Source organism: Hyla sarda, chromosome 3 (genome assembly GCF_029499605.1).
Source record: "Hyla sarda isolate aHylSar1 chromosome 3, aHylSar1.hap1, whole genome shotgun sequence".
In the NCBI taxonomy this organism is placed as follows: domain Eukaryota; kingdom Metazoa; phylum Chordata; class Amphibia; order Anura; family Hylidae; genus Hyla; species Hyla sarda.
In genome coordinates this window covers 398243908-398260191 of record NC_079191.1, presented here as the reverse complement: position 1 = coordinate 398260191, position 16284 = coordinate 398243908, and the positions used below count along the sequence as shown (strand labels likewise).

Sequence of the window (16284 nt, the reverse complement as noted above, 5' to 3'; positions counted from 1 at the left end):
GTGGCACTGATGATTTGGGGCCTGGTGGCACTGATGATTTGGGGCCTGGTGGCACTGATGATTTGGAGCAAGGGGACAAACTGAACTTCTGCTCCAGGGTCCACAAGCCCTTAGCTATGCACCTGGAATGACCATAACATTAATGTTACCTGCATAATACCTGCTATTTTTTTATTTATTTTTGCTTTTCCCCATATGTGGCAGTTCAAGTACCGTAATTTTTATTACATTTTTCAAATAAACAATCAGACATTAGGAGTTTCATTACTTCATACACTCCTAATTATTAGGATACCATACATGTGTATGTTACAAAGTAATAAACAGCTATTTTGGAGACACTTGATCCAACTGTCTTGCCTTCACAATTTGGCCCTTGTCAAAGTCACTCAGTTCTGAACATTTGCCCATTTTACCTGGTTTCAAAATCAACTTCAAGGATATACTGTTCTCTGCCTAATATATCCCAATCCTTGATAGGCACCATTCTGGACATCCCTTGTATAGCAGACACCACCATAATTATTCAGCACTGTGACCGTAGGAACCCCATTGATGCCAGTGAAGTTCTGGCCAGAATTCCACCAAAAGAATGAACATGTTTGTTCGGAATTATAATTTTTGCTGTGGAAAAACAGCAGTGCAGCAGAATTCCACTATTGACAATTGAAGGCTGCTGCACCAGAGTCTCTTCCTGTAATTTCTCAAAGCAGAAGTTTCGTAGTGTTAACGGGCCCTTAAAGGGGTACTCCGGTGCTTAAACATCTTATCCCCTATCCAAAGGATAGGGGATAAGATGCCTGATCACGGGAGTCCCGCAGCTGGGGACCCCCGGGATCATGCACGCAGCACCCCATTTGTAATCAGTGCCCGGAGCGTGTTCGCTCCGGGACTGATTACCGGCAACCGCAGGGCCGGCGGCGTGTGACGTCACGCTCCACCCCTCAATGCAAGCCTACGGGAGGGGGCGTGATAGCTATCACGCCCCCTCCCGTCAGCTTGCATTGAGGGGCGGAGCGTGACGTCACACGGGGCGGAGGCATGACGTCACACGCCGCCCGCCCTGCGGTCGACCATAATCAGACCCGGAGCGAACACGCTCCGGGCACTGATTACAAACGGGGTGCCGCGTGCATGATCCCGGGGGTCCCCAGCTGCGGGACTCCCATGATCAGGCATCTTATCCCCTATCCTTTGGATAGGGGATAAAATGTTTAAGCACTGGAGTACCCCTTTAAAGAGGTACTCCAGAGAAAGAAAAATGTCTTCAAAATAACTGGTTTTATAATGTTATACAGATTTGTAAATTACTTCTATATACAATCTTAAGCTTTCCAGTACTTATCAGCTGCTGAATGCTCCAGAGGAAATGATGTACTTTTTTTTTCCTGTCTGGCTACAGTGCTCTCTGCTGCCACCTCAGTCCGTGTCAGGAAACATCCAGAGCAGAAAAGGTTTGCTATAGGGATTAGCTCATGCTCTGGACAGTTCCTGACACAGACGGAGGTGGCAGCAGAGAGCACTGTGGTTAGACTGGAAAGAACTGCACTATTCCTCTGGAGCATATAGCAGCTGATAGGTACTGGGCTAAGATTTTTAATAAGTATTTAACAAATGTGTACACCTTTCTGGCACCAGTTATTTTGAAAGCATTTTCTTCTCAGGGGTATCCATTTGAAGGGGTTCCTGGTTGGTGGGGGTCCAGCCACTGGGTCCCCAATTTACTCTGGTAATGAGTATCCCTTTTCCCCCGATGGAGTTGCCCATTCACTCTCTGCGGGACTTTCAAAAATAACTAAGATATCCTCAGCCTCCATCGTAGGTGCCAACATACAATTTTATAACTACATAGAAAAGCAAAGCAGGCGGAACTTTTTTCAACGGACGGCACATATACGCCGTATAGGAGGTACATATGAAATGTTCTGTAGTTGGCTCCTTAAAGGGGTATTCCAGGATTTTATTTTTTTTTTGACTATGTTACAGGGGCTGTAAAGTTAGTGTACATCACAATATAGTGTCTGTACCTGTGTGTGATGGTTTTCTCACAATTCTTTTCTGATTTTCACTCCAATATTTATTTTTAACAGCATACAAAATGTGTCAGATTTTTCTCAGCTTGCAATGTGGGGAGACCTGACTCACTAGTCAGCTGATGACAGGGAGCCTGTCTGCTTCAATGGGTGGAGGGATCGCTTCGTGGGAGAGAGATCAATCTGCAACAGCTGTAGGCACCCTGATTGAAATCCACACTGATTTGAATGGATGCAGCTAATTTATGTTTCAATGGGTGGGGTGGCTGATGTGTGGGAGGGAGCAAGATGAAATTGTGGGATTTGTAGTTAAAAAAAGAAAAGTCAAACAGGAAATACCAGTTCACAAACAACTAGCCACAGTATTATGGTAATCTCACAACATAGCCATTTAGCCCCAAGACAAGTGCAGATCCTTCCTAAGCATGTCCATTACGGTCTGCCAGGTATGTACTAAAATCACCTTATGGTGGAGAACCCCTTTAAATCCACAGTATGTGTCCCTTCCTTTTCATTCCCATGAATCTGTTGTGCAGATCTACATCTGGATGAACAATGGAACTATTTCTGTGGGTTGCACGGCTTATCTGAGGCAATTTTTAATTTATGGCTTAGAAAATTTCTAAGTATGGTTTGTAAAATGTTATTGGAAACAGATGGTTGTAGGCGTTGTCAGGATGACATCTAGAGTTATATTTTGTCTGTCCTTATTTATGTCATTGCCTGCGTTTCTTCTGCATTCTCTGCGTTCTGCTTCAGTGTATTTGGGACCGGCAGATCCTGTCTCCGGAGGTATCATTTAGTAACATGATGCTTCTTCTCTGATTTAGATCTGCTGTACAGAGTTATGTTGTAATACACAGAGTGATCTTTATACTGAGGGCGGACATAGTTAAAGGGTTTTATCAGATTAAGAGCATCTTTATAACAGATATAGCACTGTTCTTCTGCGAGCTGTGTGTGGTACTGCAGCTTGGTCACATTTACTTGAATATTATTTATTTTAGCCGATTGCATTGCTTGCCTCTTTCTTTCATCAGTTCTTTATTTTCATTTTCTCAAATGGCAACAATGAACAAGGCAAGAATAACAAAGTGCTGACATAGGTGCAATGCAAAAAAATAAAGATGCGTACAAAAAGACAGCTTGTATAACTGACATGTGAACAGGCAAATATCTCCACATCTCGGAGCTAAAGCACTAAATTATGAGGTAGTACCTCTTTAGATACAATAAGCACTCTAGTGCGCCTCTGTACAGCACCTAGATAACAGAGGCAATGGCTAACCAGAGAAGAGTGTAGAACAAGAGAGAAAAAGCAAAGCTTGCCTCTTTCTGAATGAGTTGTGCCATAAATGGCCCAGATATACCAAGACCAGATATGCATTTTAAATTAATAAAAAAAAATCCCTAGATAAATAAAATGTTAGTTTTAATATGCTTTGTGGAAAATTTACGAAGAACGGTGTATGACCCTAAGGGTATGTTAACACGCTGCAGGTTTGCTGCAGATTTTGAATTCCCTACTTACCGTATATACTCGAGTATAAGCCGTCCTGAATATAAGCCGAGGCCCCTAATTTCACCCCAAAAACCCAGGAAAAGTTATTGACTCGACTATAAGCCTAGGGTGGGAAATACATCATCCCCTCCTGTCATCATCCAGACCCCTGTCATCATCCAGACCCCTGTCATCATCCAGACCCCTGTCATCATCCAGACCCCTGTCATCATCCAGACCCCTGTCATCATCCAGACCCCTGTCATCATCCAGACCCCTGTCATCATCCAGACCCCTGTCATCATCCAGACCCCTGTCATCATCCAGACCCCTGTCATCATCCAGACCCCTGTCATCATCCAGACCCCTGTCCTCATCCAGGCCCCCGTCGTTATCACCCCCTCATCATCCCCCCCCTTCATCATCATCCCCCCCCCTTCATCCTCATCATCCCCCCCCTTCATCATCATCATCATCGCCCCCCTTCATCATCACCGCCTGTCAATCCCTTCTCAGTGGTCTTCAACCTGCGGACCTCCAGATGATGGAAAACTACAACTCCCAGCATGCCCGGACAGCCACTGCGGCCTTCGTCATCATCCAGACCCCCCTTTTGTTTTCTAATCGCCTCCCCTCGGTGGGAAGGAAGGGTGAGCTGGTCCGGGCCGTCCATATTCGACCACCTATGCTGCAGGGACCGTCCAGTGGGGAGGTTTAGACGTTCCGGGCTGTCCATCTTCACCGGGAGGCTCTTCTTCGCTCCGGGCCGGTCCCGGACTAGTGACGTTGCTTTGACGAAGACGCGCAGGGTGGCGTCAATGCAACGTCACTAGTTTGTGGCCGGCCTGGAGCGGAGAAGAGGGCCTCCCGGTGAAGATGGACAGCCCGGAATGACTAACCCTCCCCACTGGAGGACGGTCCCTGCAGCATAGGTGGTCGAATATGGACGGCCCGGACCAGCTCACTCTTCCTTCCCACCGAGGGGAGGTGAGTAGAAAACAAAAGGGGGTCTGGATGATGACGAAGGCCGCAGTGGTCTTCAACCTGCGGACCTCCAGATGTTTCAAAACTACAACTCCCAGCATGCCCGGACAGCCGATGGCTGTCCGGGCATGCTGGGAGTTGTAGTTTTGCAACATCTGGAAGTCCGCAGGTTGAAGACCACTGAAAGGGATTGACAGGCGGAGATGGACGGCTGGGACCATCCCCTCACAGCTAAAGCCAGAAACGTTTTTCGTTCACTCGAGTATAAGCCGAGGGGGGCGTTTTCAGCACGAAAAATCATGCTGAAAAAACTCGGCTTATACTCGAGTATATACGGTAAGTTAATTGGGAAATTTTGCACAAACTTATCAAGTCTGTACCCTAAAACTGCACTGGGGTAAGATGCAACATTATGTTGCAAATTTGTTGTGGATTTCTCCTGTTAATTCTCCCTGCATTAGTTTATCTGGTGGAAATACACAGAAAAATCCCCAGGTAACGCATGCAGATTTTTCTATGAACTTGCCATGAGATCTAAAGAGGAAAGGTATCTGCTGCACCTGGACTCGACCTTAAAGCGTAACTCCGATGATGCTCCGGTAGCAGAAAATCTGTTTAAATCACTAAATCACGCTGCAATTTTGTAGTCAGAGATTCCAGCGAGAGGAAAATTAAAGGGGTATTCCAGGCAAAACCTTTTTTTATATATATCAACTGGCTCCGGAAAGTTAAACAGATTTGTAAATTACTTCTATTAAAAAATCTTAATCCTTCCAATAATTATTAGCTTCTGAAGTTTTCTGTCTAACTGCTCAATGATGATGTCACGTCCCGGGAGCTGTGCATGATGGGAGAATATCCCCATAGGAACTGCACAGCTCCCGGGACGTGAGTCATCAGAGAGCAGTTAGACAGAAAACAGCAACTCAACTTCAGAAGCTAATAACTATTGGAAGAATTAAGATTTTTTAATAGAAGTAATTTACAAATCTGTTTAACTTTCCGGAGCCAGTTGATATATATAAAAAATGTTTGGCCTGGAATACCCCTTTAACCCCTTAACGACGCAGGACGTATATTTACGACCTGCGCCGGCTCCCGCGATATGAAGCGGGATCGCGCAGCGATCCCGCATAATATCGCGTCGGTCCCGGCGCTCATCAACGGCCGGGACCCGCGGCTAATACCACACATCGCCGATCGCTAGTGTTGCTCGCGAATATTCGCAATTCGAATATTATTCGCGAATATCGCATATTCGCGAATTCGCGAATTTCGCGAATATAGCGCTATATATTCGTAATTACGAATATTCTTTTTTTTCTTTTTTTTTTTCTTCACAGTACACATCACAGTGATCATCCCTCTCTGCTTCCAGCTTGTGTGGTGTAAAGAAGGCTGTAATACTACTGTGTGAGACTGGCGTGCGAAAATTCGCATATGCGAAAATTTGCATATGCTAATTTTCGCATATGCAAATTTTTGCGTATACTGATTTTGTATATGCTAATTTTCACATATGTTAATTTTCGCATACGCAAATTTTCGCATATGCGAAAATAAAACGAGGATATAACGAATATGCGAATATTCGCGAATATATGACGAATATTCGTCCATATATTCGCGAATATTCGCGAATTCGAATATGGCCTATGCCGCTCAACACTACCGATCGCGGCGATGTGCGGTATTAACCCTTTAGAAGCGGCGGTCAAAGCTGACCGCCGCTTCTAAAGTGAAAGTGACCCGGCTGCTCAGTCGGGCTGTTCGGGACCGCCGCGGTGAAATCGCGGCGTCCCGAACAGCTGACCAGACACCGGGAGGGCCCTTACCTGCCTCCTCGGTGTCCGATCGGTGAATGACTGCTCCGTGCCTGAGATCCAGGCAGGAGCAGTCAAGCGCCGACAACACTGATCACAGGCGTGTTAATACACGCCTGTGATCTGTGTAAAAGATCAGTGTGTGCAGTGTTATAGGTCCCTATGGGACCTATAACACTGCAAAAAAATGTAAAAAAAAAGGTGTTAATAAAGGTCATTTAACCCCTTCCCTAATAAAAGTTTGAATCACCCCCCTTTTCCCATAAAAAAATAAGTGTAAAAAAAAAAAGAATAAACATGTGGTATCGCCGCATGCGTAAATGTCCGAACTATAAAAATATATCATTAATTAAACTGCACGGTCAATGGCGTACGCGCAAAAAAATTCCGAAGTCCAAAAAAGCGTATTTTTGGTCACTTTTTATACCATTAAAAAATGAATAAAAAGTGATCAAAAAGTCCGATCAAAACAAAAATCATACCGATAAAATCTTCAGATCACGGCGCAAAAAATGAGTTCTCATACCGCCTGTACATGGAAAAATAAAAACGTTATAGGGGTCAGAATATGACATTTTTAAACGTATACATTTTCCTGCATGTAGTTATGATTTTTTTCCAGAAGTGCGACAAAATCAAACCTATATAAGTAGGGTATCATTTTAACCGTATGGACCTACAGAATAATAAGGTGTAATTTTTACCGAAATATGCACTGCGTAGAAACGGAAGCCCCCAAAAGTTACAAAATGGCGTTTTTTTTCCGATTTTGTCGCACAATGATTTTTTTCCCGTTTCGCTGTGCATTTTTGGGTAAAATGACTAATTTCACTGCAAAGTAGAATTGGCGATGCAAAAAATAAGCCATAATATGGATTTTTAGGTGGAAAATTGAAAGGGTTATGATTTTTAAAAGGTAAGGAGGAAAAAACGAAAGTGCAAAAGCGGAAAAACCCTGAGTCCTTAAGGGGTTAATTTGCCGTAGGTCCCATGCAAGTCTAGGTCACCTCCAGCAGATCTGTATCCTGATCACTGGAGTATTGGGCTACAAAGTTTAAACCGGTATCCTGCCCTCTGGCCATCATTGGTATTACACTTCCATGTAATTTCAATCTGAATTGTGTTCTTTCTGCATCCGATAAATTCAACAGTCATATACATTTTTGCAACTATTCTGCCGCATGTGAATTTGGCGCCATCCCCATTGATGACAATGCAGCCCACATGGAATTCTGCCGCAAAATTGAACAGGTGCATTCTTTCTGTGGATCCCAGAATGTGGAATTTCCTTGGCCAAAATTCTGCAGTGGGCATGGTGCAGCAAAATCCTATTGAAAACAATGGTAGTCTGTTGCATCAGGATTTCCGAGTGGAATCTGTTCTTACTGTAGCTAAAAAGATCATGTTTCACATTACGTTACAGCTTATACAGTGTTAGAGAGCAAGTTGGCTCTTCAAATCAGCTACAGCTTCAAGAAAGTAGAAAACACTGAGGGGAATAATGCTGTAATGTGGACAGTATTGATACTGAACTGATCTGCTATAGTTCTTTAGTATTGGTTTGATTATGAAAATAAAACTAAATTCTAAATACAATTTTTAAACTTTTTCTCTGGTTATTGTTGTGTTGCTATAATTTAGTATTTGATCTTATATCATTTTTTTATATTTTTTTTCCTTAACAGTTGTGGGAAACCAAACTCATGCAGTCTAAAGCTATGGAAGGTTTCTTCAGAGATCACAGTAGTGTACCACAGTTTGTTCTTCAGTTACCACAGCATTTACATCAGTCACTCCATGCATCAACAGGTTGGTAAATGTACACTGCTCAAAAAAATAAAGGCAACACTTTAACAACATAATGTGACTCCAAGTCAATCACAATTCTGTGAAATCACACTGTCCACTCAGGAAGCAACACTGATTGACAATCAATTCACATGTTGTTGTGCAAATGGAACAGACAACATGTGGAAATTATAGGCAATTAGAAAGGCACCCCCAATAAAGGAGTGGTTCTACAGGTGGTGACCACAGACCACTTCTCGGTTCCTATGCTTTTTGGCTGATGTTTTGGTCACTTTTGAATGCTGGCGGTGCTTTCACTCACGTGGTAGCATGAGACGGAGTCTACAACCCACACAAGTGGCTCAGGTAGAGCAGCTCCTCCAGGATGGCACCTCAATGTGAGCTGTGGCAAGAAGGTTTGCTGTGTCTGTCAGCGTAGTATACAGAACATGGAGGCGCTATCAGGAGACAGGCCAGTACATCAGGAGACATGGAGGATGCCATAGGAGGGCAACAACCCAGCAGCAGGACCGCTACCTCTGCCTTTGTGCAAGGAGGAGCACTGCCAGAGCCCTGCAAAATTGCCTCCATCAGGCCACAAATGTGCATATGTCCACTCAAATGGTCAGAAACAGACCCCATGAGGGTGGTATGAGGGCCCGACGTCCATAGGTGGGGCTTGTGCTTACAGCCCCACACTGAGCAGGACGTTTGGCATTTGTAAGAGAACACCAAGATTGGCGCCCTGTGCTCTTCCCAGATGAAAGCAGGTTCACACTGAGCGCATGTGACAGGCGTGACAGAGTCTGGAGACGCTGTGGAGAATGTTGCTGCCTGAAACCTCCTCAAGCATGACTGGTTTGGCTGTGGGTCAGTAATGGTGTGGGGTGGCATTTCTTTGGGGGCCGCACAGCCCTCCATGTTCTTTACAGAGGTAGCCTGACTGCCATTAGGTACCGGAATGAGATCCTCAGACCCCTTGTGAGACCATATGCGGGTGCGGTTGGCCCTGGGTTCCTCCTAATGCAAGACAATGCTAGACCTCATGTGGCTGAAGTGTGTCAGCAGTTCCTGCAAGAGGAAGGTATTGATGCTATGGACTGGTCCGCCCGTTCCCCGATTGAGCACATCTGGGACATCATGTCTCGCTCCATCCACCAACGCCACGTTGCACCACAGACTGTCCAGGAGCCACCTCATCAAGAGCATGCCCAGACATTGTAGGGAGGTCATACGGGCACGTGGAGGCCACGCACACTACTAAGCCTCATTTTGACTTGTTTTAAGGACATTACATAAAGTTGGATCAGCCTGTAGTTGGTTTTTCACTTTGATTTTGAGTGTGACTCCATATCCAGACCTCCATGGGTTGATAAATTGATTTCTATTGATAATTTTTGTGTGATTTTGTTGTCAGCGCATTCAACTACGTAAAGACAAAAGTATTTCATACGATTAGTTCATTCATTTAGATCTAGGATGTGTTATCTTAGTGTTCCCTTTATTTTTTTGAGCAGAGTATCTAGTATTAGAGGGTAAAAATAGGCATATCCTGCTTGTTGTTGGTTGTTGTGTTGTCATTGTTTTGGATATAGTGGTAGAAGGATAGCTAACTTAAAGGGGTATTCCTGGTTTATACATCCTATCCCCTATCCAAAGGTTAGGTTGGGTCAGATCATAGCACAGAATAAAGGAGAAATGTTCAACCTCATCTAGACATAATGGAGAACTGCCCACCCTGTGTGTTTGTCATATTTGCCGCGGGTGCTGTAAAAATAAAAAAAAGGTACCCATATTCAAAGGCCTAGATTCTCCACTGCTCCGCTACTCTTTGTAATGTCTCCTCGGCTGCTCTCTGTCTCTTCCTGTGACATACAGATTGTGTTGGTGAGCTAACGGTCAGTTCAGCCCATCACTGTCTGAGACGGGTCACCATTGTGGTTAAAGATTTTCTGAGTGGGCAGCTTCTGTGGAATAACATGTCACAGGAAGAAGTGGAAATGGGAAATGGCCAATGGCTGTCTAGGTTTGGAGACCACTGTTCCAACCTCCTCCCTTCAGGTACAAGGTGGCGGCTGGGCATTAAACAAACATTTAAATAAACTTTTGACAGGTTGTCATGTCTAAAGTTTACATTACAGCAGTTCTCAGTCCTGAGACCCTCTGCAATTGGGAGTTACAGACAGGTAAAGTGCATGGAAGCATGCGTCTCACTCCCAAGCTGTCATTGAAATCAGACCCTTTCACTGCATAAGTCTATGGAGTCAAATGTGGGATGAAGCAGGCCTTACATAGCTGGCAGACCGGATGTCTTGGTCTGGCCTTCAGCTACCGTGGCAACCATCACAACCCCACGATCGCATCTCGGGGTTACCGGTCAGGTCTGTAAGTGCAGCAGTTGCACTGATGGCAGCATCTACAGCAGTGTTTTTCAATAGCATTTCTAGAACTGTTGCAAAACTACAACTCCCAGCATGCCCAGACAGCCTTTGGCTGTCTGGGCTTGCTGGGAGTTGTAGTTTTGCAACAGCTGGAGGTGTACTGTTTTGTAAATCACTGATCTACAGAGCTAAAGGGGTACTCTGGTGGGGAAATTATTTTTTTTTAAATTAACTGGTGCCGGAAAGTTATACAGTAAATTACTTCTATTTAAATAATAGAACTGGGGCAGGAGAGGTTTGCTATGGGGATTTACTTCTATTCTGGACAATTCCTGACACGGACAGAGGAGGCAGCAAAGAGCACTGTGGTCAGACAGAAAAGAACTACACAACTTCCTCTGGAGCATACAGCAGCTGTTAAATACTGGAAGGATTAAGATTTTTAAATAAAGGTAATTTACAAATCTCTATAACTTTCTGGCACCAGTTGGTTTAAAAACATTGCTTTTCCACCGGCATACCCCTTTAAGGCCTGAAACAGGTTATTCCTTTAATATGGTTAAAAGTTGAATTGAGGTTTCTTAAGCCTTCAGATCTCTCCTCTCCTCTTTTTTTTTTATTTTTTATTTTTTTATTTTTTGTGAATCCCTGCCTCCTCCATTTTTTATACTTTGTTTTCATTTACTTCATTGTAGCGAAATTTTCTTTAATTATTGAAGTCAGAACACAAAAAAGGGGAAAAAATAATTATTAGATAATTTATGGGGTTCACGCCGAGTGCAAACAGCAGTTACTACGAGCAGCTGTGTTCTTGTAAGATCAGAGCGATCTGGAGGAATTCGCATCAGAGGTTTCAGGGTAAAGTTTCAATTTTTTTAAATGTAATGTAATAACTCTCATTCTTTCCTCATAATCTTTCTCTTGAATTTGCTTAACAATAAAATTGATGATTTGCTCATATAAAATATATATATATATATATATATATAATATATATATATATATATATATATATATATATATATATAATATAATATATATATATAATATAAAATTCTATATTCTTCAGTTTTTTTTTTTTTTTTTTTCCTTGGGCCATTTCATATTACTGAACAAGCGGTATTCCTTTTTACACCTCTTCTTAAGAGGGAAGGTAATACTGTAGTATTAGATGCAGCCCATAGAGAAGGCATAGCCGCTGCTGATCGCCCTATTGACTTTAAGTATACAAGTTGTTTGCAAAAGCTTTTTATGAAATCCAGATATGACAATTATATGTATATCTGTAATATACCTTGATAAAAAAAAAATGTCTATATATTTGGGTGGAAAAATGCTGTCCCTGAAGCTATTGCCTGTGTGTGTCTGTGCAGAGATAAAATACAGGAAGGTGGGCTGGACAAGCAGGGCTCTGTGCAGGCTCCTCACTGGTCAATAATCCTGCTGTGTGAGCCGAGAGCGCGTCACAGAGTTTCAGTGCCCTGCTTGCCCTCGGTGCCCAGAGCCCAGCTTGCCCTCGGTGCCCAGAGCCCAGCTTGCCCTCGGTGCCCAGAGCCCAGCTTGCCCTCGGTGCCCAGAGCCCAGCTTGCCCTCGGTGCCCAGAGCCCAGCTTGCCCTCGGTGCCCAGAGCCCAGCTTGCCCTCGGTGCCCAGAGCCCAGCTTGTCTGCGCACACTTCCTATATTTTCTCTCTACACAGAGGCAATCACTACAAGTACAAGCCAGAATTTTTTTTACCCACATATATACCCTTTTCTTTTTTTTTCCCCCAAAGTATATTACAAATATACATATGTGGTAACAGGTATGGAATGGAAGGGCAGATGTTAACCCTTTGTGATTGTGACACCAGGGCGTTGTTTACCTAATTCACCACCCGAGGTATAGCCAATTATTCCTGGGCCAGGCATGGGGCAAATAATCACTCTGACGCACGGAACAATGGCTCTTTACTGAGGCAGGCAAGGTGTTAGTCTATACAGCTCAGTTTAGCACAAAGGAGATGCAGGGTGAACTCAGGGAAGCTTATCGGCTTGCTGCGACTTGTAATTGTAATTGACTTGACTGAGGCAGCTACGCTTGGATTAAGTCATTGACAGACTTGACTATCTTGACTGGACTTGGACTTCTGTAGTTTTCCCACTGGTTTAGTTCCTACCTTTCAGTTTTGACATGATTCTGTACTGGGTCACCACACATAGAATATCATTCATTATCTACATTGTATAAAAAGTTTTTGCAAATTACAGGTACACTTTAAACCTCGTTCTCGACCAATGTTATAACTATGATCCCCTTAAATGCTGCAGATCTGCTTTTTTTTAAATCATCTTATGGGAGGTCCAGGGATTGCAGCTAGAACATACATTATTATTTTGCTTATTATATTTAACTTATAAAAACAAATTAAATAAATCATTTTATCTTTTTCTTTGTTTTAAAGTTCTTCAAGGCGGTAGAAATATTTCAAATTTTACCGGAACTGATATGGTAAGTACATTTGTGCTCACTCTTCCCTTAAATCTGTGTTGTTTTCACTATAGTATAGATTTCAGGGCTACTTTGTACACTTTACAATCGCTGTATTGGAAACGCTTACTCAATAACTGCCTGGTCCACCTTTTTGGATGATCCCAGCTTGTAGATGTTGGGGAACAGATTCCACAATGTGGTGAACATCCTCCATACTCAACTCGACCCAGTTGAGTTGTTGTACGTTTTTGGGAGTAGTGGTAGCAGATCTCACAGCCTGATCCTGCTTATCCCACGTCAGGCCAGCTTCTGCTATGTGTGACCATGAAAGGCATTGTTGGTGATGATGCTGGGTTATCTGGGGCACCATTATGGGTCTTTAGCTACGAAACCTTAGTCAAAGCCCCTGGTTATTGTGGAAATGTGTATTTCTTGCTTGCTGTTGTACTGCTGGGTCTGTTGGGTGACACCTTTTGGTATCTCGCCAACAGTATACCACAAAGAACTGACACTTGCCTCTTTGATCAACCACATGTGGCCTGACCCGGTGGGATCTTCTGTCGGATATCTGTCCGTGGTTCTTCCAGTCTCGCTACACTCTAGATACTGTGATTTGGTTACGGCCAAAAAATGTGGCTTTCAGAAATACTTGCAGCACAGTTCTGGACCCCAACAATCTGCCCACGGTCAAAGTTACCACTTTTAACCATGACTGGAAATTGCCTTCTGCTGTGCAGAGTAGATATCAATAAATTAAAGGGGTAATGTGAAGTAATTTACAAATCGGTTTAAATTCTGCCAACTGGTGACATGAAGTTAAACAGATTTGTAAATTACTTCTATATAAAAATCTTAATCATTCCAGTACTTCTCAGCTGCTGTATGCTCCACAGGAAGTTCTTTTCTTTTTAATTTATTTTCTGTCTGTCCACAGTGCTCTCTGCTGACACCTCTGTCCATGTCAGGAACTGTTCAAGCAGGAGAAAATCCCCATAGCTAACCTATCCTGCTCCAGACAGTTCCTGACTAGTGTTGCTCGCGAATATTCGCAATTCGAATTTTATTTGCGAATATCGCATATTCGCGAATTCGCGAATATTCGCGAATATAGCGCTATATATTCGTAATTACGAATATTCATTTTTTTAATTTTTTTTTATTTTTATTTTTTTCACAGTACACATCACAGTGATCATCCCTCTCTGCTTCCAGCTTATGTGGTGTAAGAAGGCTCTAATACTACTGTGTGAGACCGGTGTGCGAATATTCGCATATGCGAAAATTTGCATATGCTACTTTTCGCATATACGAATTTTTGTATATGCGAATTTTCGCATATGTTAATTTTCGCGCACGCGAATATTCGCATATGCGAAAATAAAACGATAACGTTACGAATATGCGAATATTCGTCCATATATTCGCGAATTCGAATATGGCCTATGCCGCTCAACACTATTCCTGACATGGACAGAATTGTCAGCAGGGAGCACTGTAGTCAGACAGAAAAGAAATTCAAAAAGAAAAGAACTTCCTGTGTAGTATACAGCAGCTGATATTGACTGGAAGGATTAAGATTTCTAAATAGAAGTAATTTACTAATCTGTTTAACTTTCTGTCATCAGTTGATTAAAAAAAAAAAAAAAAAATGTTTTCCACCGGAGTAGCCCTTTAAGTCATGATGCGGCCACCACAGTGTATTGCATTATTGGTCACAAGATTGCAGGTGCCAGCTGTTCTTAATGCAATGATTGTTCAGTCTATAATGCATATTCATTCCACCACTCTGTACATCACTCTTACCCTAGGATGGCATCAACGAGCCCTGACATAAATAATCCTGTTCTGTCCTGACTTATTGGCACAGAGATATAGAGATTTTAAGCTTTTACTTTCAAAACAGTCTTTGGATAAAGTATGAAATGACAGCGGTTTAGTGGTATATAAGTAGGTGATTGAAAAAGCATGGCAGTGAGGTCCGGCACTATTATATCCTTTCCTGTAGGCATCTGTACTCTGTTATATAAACTGATTTATGCTTAAAGAGGCATGCCAATAAAATATGCCCACTCGTAGTATGGGTGCTGGTATTATACTATTTTCTTTTTGTGTCCACCTAATGTGTTGGGTCACATGATCATACAATTGCAGTGTCCTAGGACGTGTGTGGCAGTGAAAACCCTTTCCGGTCTGTGGGGTACAGTATGTTGACCTGCATGACTGTTTTATGTACTCCATTGCCATAACAGCATACATTGAGGTATTCTTAGAGTATAAGGGTTAAGTAGATGCATCAACTGTATCAAACATGTGATTTATTGGTCACATAGTACATTCATTGGCTAGTTTATTTGCAGAAACTTCCAGAAAGGCTGTGGAAACGGTCTCTAGTTTACCTCCTCTTTCCTGAGGTCTGAACATAAAACCAAATACAGTGGTCCCTCAAGTTACAATATTGGTTCTGGGACGACCATTGTATGATGAAACCATTGTATGTTGAGACCAGAACTCTATGGAAACCTGGTAATTGGTTCTGAAGCTCCCAAAATGTCACCGTAAAATAGGAAAAAGTGAGGATTAAAGAAAAATAAGTAGATAACTAATATAGATAAAGCAAGTCCTTACATATAAAAGAATATAAATAAAGATCTGCTGGGAGCTGTACATCCCTGTCAGTGTTTCCCAACCAGGGTGCCTCCAGCTGTTGCAAAACTACAACTCTCAGCATGCCCGGACAGCCAAAGGCTGTCCGGACATGCTGAGAGTTGTAGTTTTGCAACAGCTATAGGCATTTTGGTTGGGTAAAGCTGGTCTATGTAGAGGACATGAGCTTCTTCAGGGTTCTGTACAGAATATACAATGTCCTAAAAAGGTAACATGGAGCCGCCCTCACCTGGTGTCCAAAGGAGCAGCTAACCCTGGCACAGGTAAAGTGTAATACAGAACATGTAATACCTCCCTGTTCTGTAGGGGGCGCTACCAGACACCAGTCAGTGCATGCACTTCAGTAATACAAGGGTTTTACAAGTAAAATGCCCATTCTGATTGGTCAGTTCCTCCAGTTGTGACACGTTTCACAGATCTAGACTGTCCGTACATTGTATGTTGAGTCTGGTTTCAAGTTACAATGGTCCAGAAAAGACCATTGTATGTTGAAACTATTGTATGTTGAGGGATCACTGTAGTTCTAGTCTAGCCTTTGTAAGGGCACCATCTCCCAGCTCTGTTTTTGCTAGGTAGACCAGTCAATTAGTCTACTTAGTCAGTGTAAAGTGTCTTTCCCTAGTCTACAGTGTATCTCCT

The 16284-nt window shown here is 42.9% G+C and overlaps 1 protein-coding gene across 1 annotated transcript in view; it reads left to right on the top strand.

Annotated features, from left to right (window-relative positions):
* The window catches only part of GTF2A1L (general transcription factor IIA subunit 1 like), a 68820-nt gene that overhangs the window by 19927 nt on the left and 32609 nt on the right, over positions 1–16284 (top strand). Inside the window, exons 3-4 of the mRNA XM_056568065.1 lie at positions 8027–8150; positions 12953–12999. Of these exons, the coding sequence (XP_056424040.1) occupies positions 8027–8150; positions 12953–12999 (171 nt within the window). The remainder of the gene's footprint in view (positions 1–8026; positions 8151–12952; positions 13000–16284) is intronic.